Here is a 14,789-nt window from a genome sequence, read left to right as displayed (position 1 = left end):
CAAGCATACACACACATACAAGCATATTTTCCCTAGGAGCAATGGTTCAGTATTTGCTAATTCATTGTGGAATCTTCATAGATATACTATTGCAAATAATAAGAATCGTTCATATGTTGAGTTTTCTGGGATATACAAAGCTGGAACAAATCAACAAAACCAATAAGAATGTTGTGACTGGAAATGAAAAAAGCAGCAAAAGAATAAAAAAATCAGAGTAAGGCAAGACTGAACTGAAAAATGGGTAACTCTCAGAACTCATTCTTACCAGGAGCAGAAGCAGAAGAGAACTCGGCTGATGGTGACCTAGACAAGGTCTCGAGGTCTGAAGCCTGACTGACAATCTCCTGGAGGTGAATTACAGAGTCTGCAGGGAAGGAAAGTGTTGACAGATCATTCTACCATAAACAAACCTTACTTGTTTTGCTAGGAATTTAGTTCAAAGCCCTGTTGGTTTCACTGTCATCCCATGATTCTACCAGGTATGCAAAGAATGAGAGAAGGGCGTCTAAGACAGTCATAAGCATGCTTCTCAAATGCCTCAATAAACAAACTATGTTAGGCATGTGAGATAAATGATGTAGACACTAGGATTTTACAGGATAAATCTAAAGATGTCCAGAGGGAAGTGGAAGATATTTAAGTGATAGTCCTGGAGGGTAGGGAGTAAGAAAAAAAAAAAAGCTGGCTGGGAACATTAGCCCTCATTTATTTAATTTTCTTCATTCTATTAGAGGCTGAGTCAGCTCACATACTAGTGACATCTGATGTGACCCTGGGAATAGTCCTCAAATCAAAGTGATGGCACTTAAGAGCCCATTGCACCAAGGCTAGACAGACAGCACTCTCAGCATGTTCTGTTTTCTGAACCTTTATGTTATTATGCACATGGCGGTTATCCACCATCATTTCATTCAGGTTAGCCTGCCACTTCCTCCAAGACCGAGATCTCTCCTATACAAAAGAGCTCTCTCTCCTGAAGCGTATCCTCTCATTCTCTATCAACTCAAAACCATAAAAGAGGAGAAATGGAAACTAAGGATGGAGCACAGTACTTCCTTCTCCACATAGAACTCCCCCTGAGCACGCTGGCCGTTACCTGAGCGTTTCTCCCGCAGAGGGTATGGGAAATCCAGGGCTTTTCCCGCGTATCTGGAAAGCAGCGCATCCACTTCGTCCGTGGTGAAGCCAATCTCCTGGCCAGCCAGCAGCTGGCGCAGAGTCTGCACAGCCACAGCGGCCCAATCCACCTTCATGTTCATGAGCAGCTGCTCCAGCATGAGCAGGGGGCTGGAGGACAGGTGGGCGTAGCTGGCCCGGTGCTGCTCGGGCAGGGTCAGCAGCACCTGGGAGTGGGGGAGAGCCCCAGCGTGAAGGAAACAGGATATGAACTTCAGAAGAAAGTCAAGATTCTCATGGGGAAGTGGGAAGGGTATCTGGGACCAATGGGCTCTTGGCCAGCTGGCTGGGAGTCTTTTAGAAAGGAAGTAAGGAAGGCGCCAAGATGGCGGAGGAGTAGGACGGGGAAAACACTTTCTCCCCCACAAATTCATCAAAAGAGCATTTAAACGTCGAGTAAATTCCACAAAACAACTTCTGAATGCCGGCAGAGGACATCAGGCACCCAGAAAAGCAACCCAACTCCTCGAAAGGAGGTAGGAAAAAATATTAAAGACAATACAAGAGACAAAAGAGGGAGGGACGGAGGTCCGTCCCGGGAAGGGAGTCTTAAAAAGAGAGAGGTTTCCAAACACCAGGAAACCTTCTCACTGCCAAATCCGTGCCGAGCTTTGGAAGCACAGAGGACAACGTAACAGGGAGAAAAAATAAATAAACAATTAAAACTCGCAGATTGCGAGCCCTACGGTAACTCCTCCAGCGGAGAAGCAGCGCAGACGCCTGCATCCGCCATTAGCAAGTGGGGGCTGGGCAGGGAGGCGCGGCGCGGGCTGCATCGCTGAGAGTAAGAATCTGGCCTGAATACCCTGAGCACTATCTGAGCGAAATAATTTGGGCTAGCAAACCAGACTGTGGGATATCTACCATGCGAAAAGCCAGCCCTAACCTAAGACACCGCCAGCCCGCGCACGGAACAAAGGACTAAACAGAGGTAGCCGGCTGCAAACCTTCCCCCTCCGGTGACAGGCAGCCAGAGCCAGAAGGGGGCAATCGCAGCCCCAGAGAGACATTATCTATAAAACTGGCTTCTTTGCTAACTAAAACTTATTGGGGGTCTGGACGGTCAACATCTGCCTGAGAAGGTGCGCCGGTTTTACACCCAGATAACCAAGTGGCGGGGAGGCGATAAGTTGCAGCATTGGTGCTCGCCAAACACCTCATCACCTGAGCTGCTCGGACCTGGGAAGAGCACAAAACGCAGCCCCAACTGAGTCTGCGCCTCTGAGGACTACCTGAGTGCCTGAACCTGAGCGGCTTGGACCTGGGAGGTGCATGCAACCCAGGCCCAGCCTCGGATTGTTCCCGGCGGAACAACCTAGAACCTGAGCAGTGTGGGCAGGAGGCTACACGCACCGTGAGCGGGGCAGACCCAGTGTGGCTGAGGCACTGCGGCGCACGTCAGTGTCATTTGTTTGCAGCATCCCTCCCTCCTCCCACACAGCGACTGAACAAAGAGAAGAAATACAGCTCCACCCACCAGAACACCGACACAAGCTTCCCTAACCAGGAAACCTTGACAAGCCACCTCTACATACCTACACACAGCGAGGAAACGCCACAATAAAGAGAACTCCACAAACTGCCAGAATACAGAAAGGACTCCCAAACTCAGCAATTTAAACAAGATGAAGAGACAGAGGAATACCCAGCAGATAAAGGAACAGGATAAATGCCCACCAAACCAAACAAAAGAGGAAGAGATAGGGAATCTACCTGATAAAGAATTCCAAATAATGATAGTGAAATTGATCCAAAATCTTGAAATTAAAATGGAATCACAGATAAATAGCCTGGAGACAAGGATTGAGAAGATGCAAGAAAGGTTTAACAAGGACCTAGAAGAAATAAAAAGAGTCAATATATAATGAATAATGCAATAAATGAAATTAAAAACACTCTGGAGGCAACAAATAGTAGAATAACAGAGGCAGAAGATAGGATTAGTGAATTAGAAGATAGAATGGTAGAAATAAATGAATCAGAGAGGATAAAAGAAAAACAAATTAAAAGAAATGAGGACAATCTCAGAGACCTCCAGGACAATATTAAACGCTACAACATTCAATCATAGGGGTTCCAGAAGAAGAAGACAAAAAGAAAGACCATGAGAAAATACTTGAGGAGATAATAGTTGAAAACTTCCTAAAATGGGGAAGGAAATAATCACCCAAGTCCAAGAAACCCAGAGAGTCCCAAACAGGATAAACCCAAAGCAAAAACACCCCAAGACACATATTAATCAAATTAACAAAGATCAAACACAAAGAACAAATATTAAAAGCAGCAAGGGAAAACAACAAATAACACACAAGGGAATTCCCATAAGGATAACAGCTGATCTTTCAATAGAAACTCTTCAAGCCAGGAGGGAATGGCAAGACATACTTAAAATGATGAAAGAAAATAACCTACAGCCCAGATTATTGTACCCAGCAAGGATCTCATTCAAGTATGAAGGAGAAATCAAAAGCTTCTCAGACAAGCAAAAGCTGAGAGAATTCTGCACCACCAAACCAGCTCTCCAACAAATACTAAAGGATATTCTCTAGACAGGAAACACAAAAATGGTGTATAAATTCGAACCCCAAACAATAAAGTAAATGGCAACGGGATCATACTTATTAGTAATTACCTTAAACGTAAATGGGTTGAATGCCCCAACCAAAAGACAAAGACTGGCTGAATGGATACAAAAACAAGACCCCTACATATGTTGTCTACAAGAGACCCACCTCAAAACAGGGGACACATACAGACTGAAAGTGAAGGGCTGGAAAAAGATTTTCCATGCAAATAGGGACCAAAAGAAAGCAGGAGTCACAATACTCGTATCAGATAAATTAGACTTTAAAACAAAGGCTGTGAAAAGAGACAAAGAAGGTCACTACATAATGATCAAAGGATCAATCCAAGAAGAAGATATAACAATTATATAATATATATCCACCCAACATGGGAGCACCGCAGTATGTAAGACAAATTCTAACAAGTATGAAAGGAGAAATTAACAATAACACAATAATAGTGGGAGACTTTAATACCCCACTCACACTTATGGATAGATCAACTAAACAGAAAATTAACAAGGAAAAAAAAAAAAACATGTATCTATAAAGTTCACTAAAGCAAAGCACAGTAAAATGAGGTATGGCAATAAAAGGCGTTAAATTTATCAAATAAAAAATAAATAAATAAATAAAGTGCTGAAAAATTAAAAAAAAAAAAAGGAACAGAAGAAATAACATAAGCAATAAACTGTCTCGAGCAAACAGAAAGCGTCTGTAAAATTGCTAGACTGGATGGTGTGTCGACAATACGAACTATTTTTTTTTTTCCATCTCATGTCTTTTTCCCCTCAGTCTTCTGATCATTTCTGTTTTTCTTTATCCTGGCCTGACATTACCATCATTATAATGTCTTCAAAAGTTCAGGAATGTATCTGACAGCTTGGTGTTGAAGTGGGCATTCCAGGAAAAGATAGGTAGGATCTAGCTACTATACTGTTTTAAAGCTACTGCTATTTCACCATAACCCAAAATACCCATATTTGGAAAGAGTTAACTTTTCATCATTATTTTAAGATTGATATTGCCAACACAACAACTGAAATAAAGGCATAAATTTTCAAAAAAAAAATAAAATAAAATAAAATTAAGCCTAAAAATAATTATTGGAGTAGGAAGATTGGGGATTGTGGTTGTAATACTATTTGAGTTCTATAATATTTCTTTAGCAACGTTTAAGGAAAACGTGAAATAAAATTTTTTGATGCGTAAAAAAATAAAAATAAAATAAAATGATTGCCATGTGTAGAATGTAAGTTATCCAACAGGGAATAGAACAGCAAAAAAAGGAAACATGTTTTAATGGCTGAATCATTTTTCTGATTAGTTGAAAACATCCCTTTGTTAAAGCTGCTGGGACGGTAGCAAAATGGTACCCTGAACAGTGGTCACTTATTTGATTTTTACCCACCAATATTCTTCAGATTAAAAAAAAAAAAAAAAAAAAAGAAAATAATGATTAGTGATTAGTGATTAATTAATACGTCTCCCTACTACACCATCTACATCCACCATCTCCCTACGACTCTTACAATCTTGGACATGAGTTTGAGTAAACTCTGGGAGTTGGTAATGGACAGGGAGGCCTGGCACGCTTCAGCCCATGGGGTCAAAAAAAAAAAAAAAAAAAAAAAAGGAAGTAAGGCTGGACTCCTAGCTAAATCCTCCAGGTGGCAATCAAGATGAGGGGAACTGTCTCTGGAAAGGTTCAGATAGTAAATATTTCAGACTTTAAATATTCAGACAAAGGCCATAAGGTCTTTGTGGCAACTACTCAACTGGTAAATGAGCGTACATGCTTGTGTTTCAATAAAACATGATTTATAAAAGCAGGCAGAGGACTGGATTTGGCTCACAGGTGCTGGTCTCCTAACCCCCAGCCTAGACCAACCAGGCATGATTGACTTCTTCCTGATCCTTAAAGTCACCGTTCTGTCCTTCTGAGGCTTTGCTAGAATAAGCAATAGAAGGTGAACTAAACCTGGCATCTCCAGGGTCCTACAGGTGAATGATGACTCTAAGTTCTTCCTAGGGGTTGTTATCATTGGGCTTGAAATATGTTCACTGGCTCTGATCATTGCCAGTCTTCAAAGATTCCACTCAGGCACAGTACAGCCAAAAAAGAAAAACAGGTGTATCCTCTTTAGGATCATTTTACGTGGTTGAACTCTTAGCAAGTAGGCTGGTGGTCATGTTCATGGCTCTACCAGCACTGGTTCTATTCATGCGGTGTGTTCTATACTCAGGGGACAGTATGACAGGCAACCACAATCATCAGAGAGTTAGAAGGCCTTATCTTTTCCTAAACACTACTCCACTGAAATTAGCTTGTAATTTCTTCTACTAGGTTACACATCAAGGGTAAGGACTTGTTATCCCACTGCATAGTGAGAGAGTCAGTTCCTAGGCAGGTTGATAGGGAGTCTAGGGGTTCCCAAGGAGAGAGGGGTCTGGAATTCTCAAGGAGGAAGAAAGGACAAACTTTTCTTTCTCCACATTCCTTAGGATTATATAACAATAATGTATCTTGCCTAAGGACAGTCTCTGGATTAAACCTTCTGACACAGTTTTTTTCTTTCTCCACATTGCTTAGGATTATATAACAATAATGTATCTTGCCTAAGGACAGTCTCTGGATTAAACCTTCTGTTATCTTAAAATGTAAATTATGGGAGTAGGTCTGATGAGGTCTTTACAACCTCCAGACATTCTTTGGATTCATTGGAGAGTATATAACTTCATTGTTAACACTAGCAAGTGGGTACTCTTTCTGCCCCCTTCTGATGCCTATGTCAGAAGTTTTCTCTATCTCCTTTATACTTTAATAAAACTTTATTACACAAAAGCTCTGAGTGATCAAGCCTCGTCTCTGGCCCCAGATTGAATTCTTCTCCTCTGGGGGCCAAGAATCCTGGTGTTTTTACGTGATTCAACAACAACCTTTCAATAGACAGTTGACCCCTTTCCTTTAGCACAGAGTAGTTTTAAGGATTTAAAGCAGCAGTTTTAAGTCTTCACATCAGAATCCTTCTGGAAAGCAGGCAGGTCCTGTCCCAAAAAGTTCAGTTGTAATTATTCTAGAGTGTGGGTCAACTACTGCTATTTTTAGAAAGTCCAGGTGATTCTAATTCATAGTCAGAATTTAGAAGCCTTGATATAGCAGATGTCAGGCAAAGCATATAGAGAACTTAGGAGGACTGTAAAATTCACTTTGGAGGCAGAGCAGTAGGCAACGCTAAGTTCTAAGGGATATGGTGGGCTATTAGGGTCAAGACTTTGTATAGCACAGGTCAAGGAAGGCAGGTGCCTGGAAGAGCAAGTTCTGAAGTGGGAGCTGGACCAGCATGCTTTCCCAACAGCCCCTTCCCCTCCTGACCTTGGATCCCATGTACAGTGCCTGGATTTCACGGTGTCGGTCAGCAGTCAGTTCTCCATAGAAGTGGGTGGTGAGGTAGTTGGCCAAGAAGTGAGAAGTGGCCAAGCTAGGGTGCTGGTCGAGGGACTGCTCTGTGACCTCAAGGCACATGGTGGGGTCGGGAATTCTTTGTAGAAGCTGTTGCAGGAGGAAGGTAGAGGAGAAAGGTGAGGCCTGTAGAAGAACTCTTAGTCCAGCCTTGTTTTGTTTGAGAACAGAACCTTTCAGTTTATTCACTTTGGATTAACCCTTTTTCTACACTCATTTTTTTTCCCCACCACTCCTTAGCTTCACAAATGATGATTTTGACAGGACCAGAGATCAGCAGGATCTTGGACCCAGCTGCCCACCTGGCATCTAATGTAGGGTTGGCACTTACAGGCAGGGTAACTATAACCAGCTTATGGAGGAGCAGATGTGAGACTGTGACTGCTCTGAATGGGATCCAGTAGGAACAGAGCCATCCGATTCGACCAACTTTTGCATCCCTCCCCAAAGAAAACTGGGAAGAGTTGGAGGCTTACCTGCAGAGCCTTTTCATGATCTCCTCTTTCTAGAAGGTGGAGGAGATGCTTCTGATGTAGGTTGATTAAATGTTCTCTTGGAATAGGGTAGAGGCAGCCCCACTCCTCACACAGCTCATACTCCTGGAAGGAAACACACATGCCTTCAACCCATTTAAAATCCAGGCCTTGTCACTCATTCAACGCTTGCCTGGTTTTTCTCAGCAGTCCTGAATCTGCCAAAGCCCCAGGACAGCTTGGGAAGTGTTGATGGGAACTTCGTTGTGGGATTAAAGTGGGATCATAAAGGACTACAATTGGCAAGGTAAGTTCTGAAAATGGTGCAAGTAGGCAGCTAAAGATGTCCTTTTCCTCTTAGCTCGACTATAGAAAAGAAACAGATGACATACAGCCACAAGCACTTGGTATCGGTGCCGGGAAGATACTAAGGAAGTGGGCAGGACGGAGAGGACTGTCAAAGGAGACAGAGCCCACTCAGCTCTGACTGTGGCCATATGACTGTGCAGGCCCCGTGCTGCCAGAGGTTAAAATTTTCAAAAAAATTTTTAGGGCTTCCTTGGTGGTCCAGTGGTTAAGACTCTACACTTTCACTGCAGGGGACATGGGTTCAATTCCTCATCAGGGAACTAAGTTATCTCTCACATGCTTTGTGGCACGGCCAGAAAAAATAAATTACAAAAACATTTTTTTTTAATTGAAAAATCTCCCTATTTTCCAATGCTGGCAATGAAATCAATATGAAAAGCTAAAAATTCCACAGACCACTATTGCACAGGCCAAATAAACACGTTGGTGTTAGATTCCATTGATATCAACCCTTGCTACTCCCTGCATCCCCACCCCCAATTTGTGAACTCTGGATTAAAGTTTCAGACGGTGGAATTCTCAGAGCTACGTCTGAGTGTTCTATGGTGGCATGTGGAAGGCTCTCCCCACAACTCTGCCTGGGGCCACCTTCTTCAGGATGTTCCCTTGTCTCTCAGGCTACATTAGATGCCCTGCCTGTGCCACCACCACCGTCTGGGCTTGCTTCTGTCACTTGGTATATCACAATCACCTAGGGATATGTCTCACATTGCCCCCCACCCTCGCTCTACCCACCCCCTTCCCAAAATAATGAGCTGCACAAAGGCAAAGGCAAAGGCAAAGGCTAAGTTGAATGACCTTTAGTTTCACCATTGTCTAGCAGTGGTCAATAAAGGTTCCCTGGATGAGTCAGCACCTGAATAAACACATCTACATTTTGATCTATGATACAGATCAGCTTCTTAAAGGGTAAAGAAAAAATTTACTCAGCATTCAATGTCCAACAAACACATGGAAAGGTAGTTGAGGTCATTAGTAATCATGACAATGTAAATTAAAACAATGATGAGATACCGTCTTATTGGCAGAAAGTAAAAAGCTGGACGATGCCAAAATTGCCAAGAAGATGCAGCAATACGGACTGTGAGTGGGAGACTAACTGGGCCAGAACAATGTGGTAACATCTTAGTAAAGGTGAGGATGCTCGTGCAGCAGTTCCACATTGGGTATGTATTTTGTACCTACTGTGGACAGTGTAGGAAATTTCATGTATGAAAACAAGGGTGTTAGTTCAAAAGCGTTAACTGCCTTATTCTTTACACTTCTCTGAATGTTGGTAAGTTTCACATGCATAAAAAAGAGAAAAAAGAGTGTTATGTAATTATAGAAAAAAATGTGAACCTTGACATATGGAAAGGAGTCTACCTAACTGGCTAAGGAGGGGCAAATCTAGAAAGAGGAGGAAGGAGAACAGTACCCAGGAAAATGGTACCTTGGCTTCCAGAATCAGGTTCATGACAGTCGATGGGTCCTCAGCACAACAGTTCCTCAGGGCCTGCCAGTTACACCACACCGGGGTAGACTGCAAACCTAGAATCTAAGGGAAGACAAGAAAAGCTATCAAACCACACTGTAGTTTCTCTGTCCAGGAACAAGTCCTTGGAGTTTCCAGGGATGGGCCATCCCCAGGTCTCTGTACCAAACTTGCCAGGAGAGAGAGGGAATGAGAACCAATGGGACAGAGTGTTTGGAGAGATGAGTGAACCGATCTGGCAAGTATAACCAGAGAGCCAAGATTTGGAGTGGGGAGGCCCCAACTGTAGGACAGTTCTCAGAGGCTTCTGTCCTTTGCAGCTTGTTCAGTCTTCTGGGGTCACTTGTCTCTTGCTCCTTCATCTCAAAACTCTATCCAGGTTATTCTTCTGGCTTGAATGCTCTGTGGGATCACCCTTCAGGCAGCATTTTAGCTCAGCATGAAAATTGCTGAGGAAGAGTAGAAAGAAAATCTTTTTCACTTGCCATTTTCACTTTCCCTGGTAGGGCTCTGGACTCTGGTTAACAGTACACTTGGAAAGATTAGCATATATGTATACTTGTTATGTAGCTGTATCACGTAAATCTATCTCCCTAAGCCTCTTGATCTTGAATATAACACATACATCACAAGAACCTTTCACTTGAAAGGTTGAACTGAAAGTGAAATTGTCACTTTCAGTTATCCCTTTCAAAATGGCTATTGTTATAGTGAAGAGTTCTCATAAAACACGATCCACTGAAGGAGGAAATGGCAAACCTTGAGGAAATTTTTGCCTTGAGAACCCCATGAACAGTATGAAAAGGCAAAAAGATATGACACTAGAAAATGAGTCTCCAGATCAGAAGGTATACAATATGCTACAAGGGAAGAGTAGAGGGCAATTACTAATAGATTCAGAAAGAATGAAGTGGCTGGGCTAAAGTGGAAACGACGCTCAACTGTGGATGTGTCTGGGAATGAAAGTAAAGTCGAATGCTGTATACAGCAATACTGCACAGGAACCTGAAATGTTAGGTCCTAAAGCAAGGAAAATTGGACATGATCAAGCAGGAGATGACATGAATGAACACTGACATCTTAGGAATCAGCCGACTAAAATGGATGGGAACGGTGAATTTAATTCAGATGACCATTATATCTACTACTGTGGGCAACAATTTCTTACAAGAAATGGAGTAGCCCTCATAGTCAACACAAGAATCCAAAATGCAGTACTTGGGTGCAGTTTCAAAAATGACAGAATCATCTCGGTTTGTTTCCAAGGCAAACTACTCAATATCATAGTAATCCAAGTCTAAGCCCCAACCACTAACACCAAAGAAGCTGAAGTTGACCGGCTCTATAAGACCTTCTACAGCTAACACCAAAAAAAGGTGTCCTTTTCATCATAGTGGATTGGAATGCAAAAGTGGGAAGGCCAAGATACCTGGAGGAACAGGCAAGTTTGGCCTTGGAGTACAAAATGAACCTGGGCGAAGGCTAACAGAGCTTTGCCAAGAGAACACACTGGTCTTCAGATCAGATCAGATCAGTTGTTCAGTCGTGTCCGACTCTTTGCGACCCCATGAATCGCAGCATGCCAGGCCTCCCTGTCCATCACCAAGTCCCGGAGTTCACTGAGACTCACGTCCATCGAGTCAGTGATGCCATCCAGCCATCTCATCCTCTGTCGTCCCCTTCTCCTCCTGCCCTCAATCCCTCCCAGCATCAGAGTCTTTTCCAATGAGTCAACTCTTTGCATGAGGTGGCCAAAGTCTTAGTAAACACCATTTCCCAGCAACCCAAGAGATGACTCTACACATGGACATCACCAAACGGTCAGTACCAAAATCAAATTATGTTCTTGGCAGCTGAAGATGGAGAAACTCTATACAGTTAGCAAATCAAGACTGGGAGCTGACTGTGGCTCAGATCATGAGCTCCTTATTGCAAAATTCAGGCTTAAATTGAAGAAAGTAGGGAAAACCACTAGGTCATTCAGGTATGACCTAAATAAAATCCCTTATGATTATACAGTGGAGGTGACAAATAGATTCAAGGGATTAGATCTCTTAGACAGAGTGCCTAAAGAACTATGTACAGAGGTTTGTAACACTGTACAGGAGATGGTGGCCAAAACCATCCCCAAGAAAAAGAAGTGAAAGAAGGCAAAATTCTTAAAGAGATGGGAATACCAGACCACCTTACCTGTCTCCTAAGAAACCTGTATGTGGGTCAAGAAGCAACAGTTAGAATTGGACATGAAACAATAGACTGGTTCAAAATTGGAAAAGGAGTAATGACAAGGTATAGCAGAGTACATCATGTAAAATGCTGAGCTGGATGAATCACAAGCTGGAATCAAGATTGCTGGGAAAAATATCAACAACCTCAGATATGCAGATGATACCACTCTAAATGACAGAAAGTGAAAAGGAACTAAAAAGCCTCTTGATGAAGATGAAAGAGCAGAGTGAAAAAGCTGACTTAAAACTGAAAATTCAAAAAACGAAGATTATAGCATCCGGTCCCATCACTTCATGGCAAACAGAAAGGAAAAAAGTGGAAGCAGTGACAGAGTTTATCTTCCTAGTCTCTAAAATCACTATGGACAGTGACTGCAGCCATGAAATTAAAAGATGCTTGCTCCATGGAAGAAAAGCCATGACAAACCTAGACAGTGTATTAAAAGCAGAGACATCACTTTCCCAACAAAGGTCCATATAGTCAAAGCTATGATTTTTCCAGTAGTCAGGTACAGAAGTGAGAATTGGGACCATAAGGAAGGCTGAGTGTCAACAAATTGATGTTTTTGAATTGTGGTACTGGAGAAGACTCCTCAGAGTCCCTTGAACTGCAAGGAGATCAAATCAGTCAATCCTAAAGGAAATTAACCCTGAATATTCCTTGGAAGGACTGATGGTGAAGCTCCAATACTTTGGCCACCTGATGTGAAGAGCCAACTCATTGGAAAAGACCCTGATGCTGTGAAAGACTAAAGGCAAAAAACAGAAGAGGGTGGCAGAGGGTGAGATGGTTAGATAGCATCACTGACTCAATGGACATGAATTTGAGCAAACTTCCCTAAAAGACAGGGGAGCCTGGTGTGTTGTAGTCCATGGGGTCACACAGAGTCAGACACAACTAAGTGACTGAACAACAGCAACACTGAAATTTAACTGAAGTTTAAAATAATCTTTAAAGAAGACAGATTAAATTCTATAAAAACTCTTTACCATCACCAACAAAGACACCATATCCATAAAATGTACACAAAGCTCAAATATACAGGTATTCCTTGGGGGTACTGCGGGTTCAATTCTAGACGACGACAAAATGAATGTTATAATAAAGTGAGTCACACGAATTGTTTGGCTTCCCAGTGCAAATAAAGTTATGTTTACACTGTACTGTAGTCAATAAATTGTACATTGTCTGAAAAATGCACATGCCTTAAATATTTTATTGCTAAGAAATGCTATTTTTTAGCATCTGAGCCTTCATCTAGGTGTAATCTTTTTGTGACAGCAACATCAGAGTTCACTGATCACAGATCACCATAACAAATATAATAATAATGAAAAAGTTTGAAATACGGTGAGAATTCTCAAAATGTGACACAGAGACATGAAGAGAGTAAATGCTATTGGACAAATGGTGCCAAGAGACACTCAACACAGGGTTGCCACAGACCTTCAATTTGTAAAAAACGTAGAATCTGCAAAATGCAAAAAAGCGAAGTGCATCAAAAAAAAGGTATGCCTACACATAAAAAAGATGCTTTTTAGACTGTACAGCATCATTGCAGTGTTAATCTTGTTATGATTTTTAATCCTCATCTGACACATATATATTTAAAATCATAGGAGTCAATACAATGGGAACCAGGTAAGAGACCCTATCGATATTCACCTAAGAACAGAAGCTAGATACAGAGAAATAGCCAGGCCTAGATTTTGTTTCTTAAAATCCACCATCACATGAGAACAGGCTGGAGCTGGTAACAGGGTAAGAAGCCTACTTCCTTTCTCTTTATGCCAGGTCGTATACCTTCTGATACACCTGCAGCTCTGCGAGCTTTCTCCGTAGCTCACACTCCAGCCCATCTTGGACAGCTGTGTCTGAAAGGCAGTAGGCCAGGATCTCCAGGCACCACTCCAGGGGCCACCGGTCCACAAACTGCAGTGTTAGCTGACTTCTCAGCCATGCATCCTTCACAGCAAACAGGAACTGCCAACCTTCTTTGTCTACGAGACAAAAAGATGTTCAGCAAGCCTGGCACGGGAGCTCAAGAGTCCAGGTTACTTCTTAAGAGAAGGGCTGCGTTCAGTTTTACAAACAGGAGCTGGGTGGGTCCTGAAGATCCATCCGACCCGAATTAGTTTTTACACTTGGAACAATTCTATGATGGGGACAGATGCTGTATCTTGTTTCTTGTTTATGCAAATGAAATCAAAGTCATGGGAGTTTCTGAAGAGAAAGGAGAAGAGAAGAGAGGAGAAAGGAAAAAAGGGAGAAAGAATGAAAAGAGAGAAGACAGAAGAACAGATGAGGAGCTCCATGGTTTGGCAAGCTGCATGCACAGCACCGTTTCAGACTCAACTTGTCAGCAGAACTTTTGGTTTTCCCTGTATTTCCATGCTGCTTCCTACATTATGACTTGAAAGTTATTGCAGGCAAACTAAGTGTTTTTTGTTTTTTTACTGTTGTTTTTACTTAGAAGCTCTCTTTCTTACACTCCCACATCATAGAGCTGAAACACAGACTCGAAGCCATTAAGACCTCGGAGCTGGTCATGGATTTCTCTACCTTCTCATGGAAGGATTTTCTCCTTTGCATAGAGAAGCCTAGGACCCACTCACAGCCTGCCTGGCTCTTGCTCCCCCTAGTGGAGGGCTGAAGGTCGCCACTCTCACCTCTGGGTACACGTCAGTCTCCTGGGGAGCTTTTATAGTAGGAGTTAACTAGCAGGCCCTTGTGTATGTATGTTTTAAATAATTTTTAAAAATCATTTATTTATTTACTCTTGAGTGCACTGGGTCTTTGTCACTGCCCAGGCTTTCTCTAGTTGCAGTGAGCACGGGCAACTTTCTAGTTGCGGTGTGCAGGCTTCTTATTGTGATGGGCTCTAGAGCACAGGTGTGGTTGTGGCTTCTCATTGTGGTGGGCTCTAGAGCACAGCTGACCACCTCAATAGTTGTGGTCCCATGGGCTCTGTTAGCAGGTGGGATCTTCCTGGACTAGGGATCGAACCAGTGCCTCCTACACTGGCAGGTGAGTTCTTT

At 42.6% G+C, this 14,789-nt stretch overlaps 1 protein-coding gene across 2 annotated transcripts in view; it reads right to left on the bottom strand.

Annotated features, from left to right (window-relative positions):
• Positions 1 to 14,789, bottom strand: part of ZFYVE26 (zinc finger FYVE-type containing 26) — a 71,875-nt gene that overhangs the window by 26,004 nt on the left and 31,082 nt on the right. For both annotated transcript variants that reach the window (XM_070377665.1, XM_070377666.1), the window contains exons 22-27: positions 13,555 to 13,751; positions 9,481 to 9,585; positions 7,683 to 7,805; positions 7,120 to 7,296; positions 1,100 to 1,346; positions 269 to 367 (exon numbers count right to left, since the gene is read on the bottom strand). In XM_070377665.1, the coding sequence (XP_070233766.1) occupies positions 269 to 367; positions 1,100 to 1,346; positions 7,120 to 7,296; positions 7,683 to 7,805; positions 9,481 to 9,585; positions 13,555 to 13,751 (948 nt within the window). The remainder of the gene's footprint in view (positions 1 to 268; positions 368 to 1,099; positions 1,347 to 7,119; positions 7,297 to 7,682; positions 7,806 to 9,480; positions 9,586 to 13,554; positions 13,752 to 14,789) is intronic.

This window comes from Bos mutus, chromosome 10 (assembly GCF_027580195.1).
Source record: "Bos mutus isolate GX-2022 chromosome 10, NWIPB_WYAK_1.1, whole genome shotgun sequence".
Lineage (NCBI taxonomy): Eukaryota > Metazoa > Chordata > Mammalia > Artiodactyla > Bovidae > Bos > Bos mutus.
Note: the sequence above shows the minus strand (reverse complement) of the source record. Positions and strands in the feature narration are given on the sequence as shown.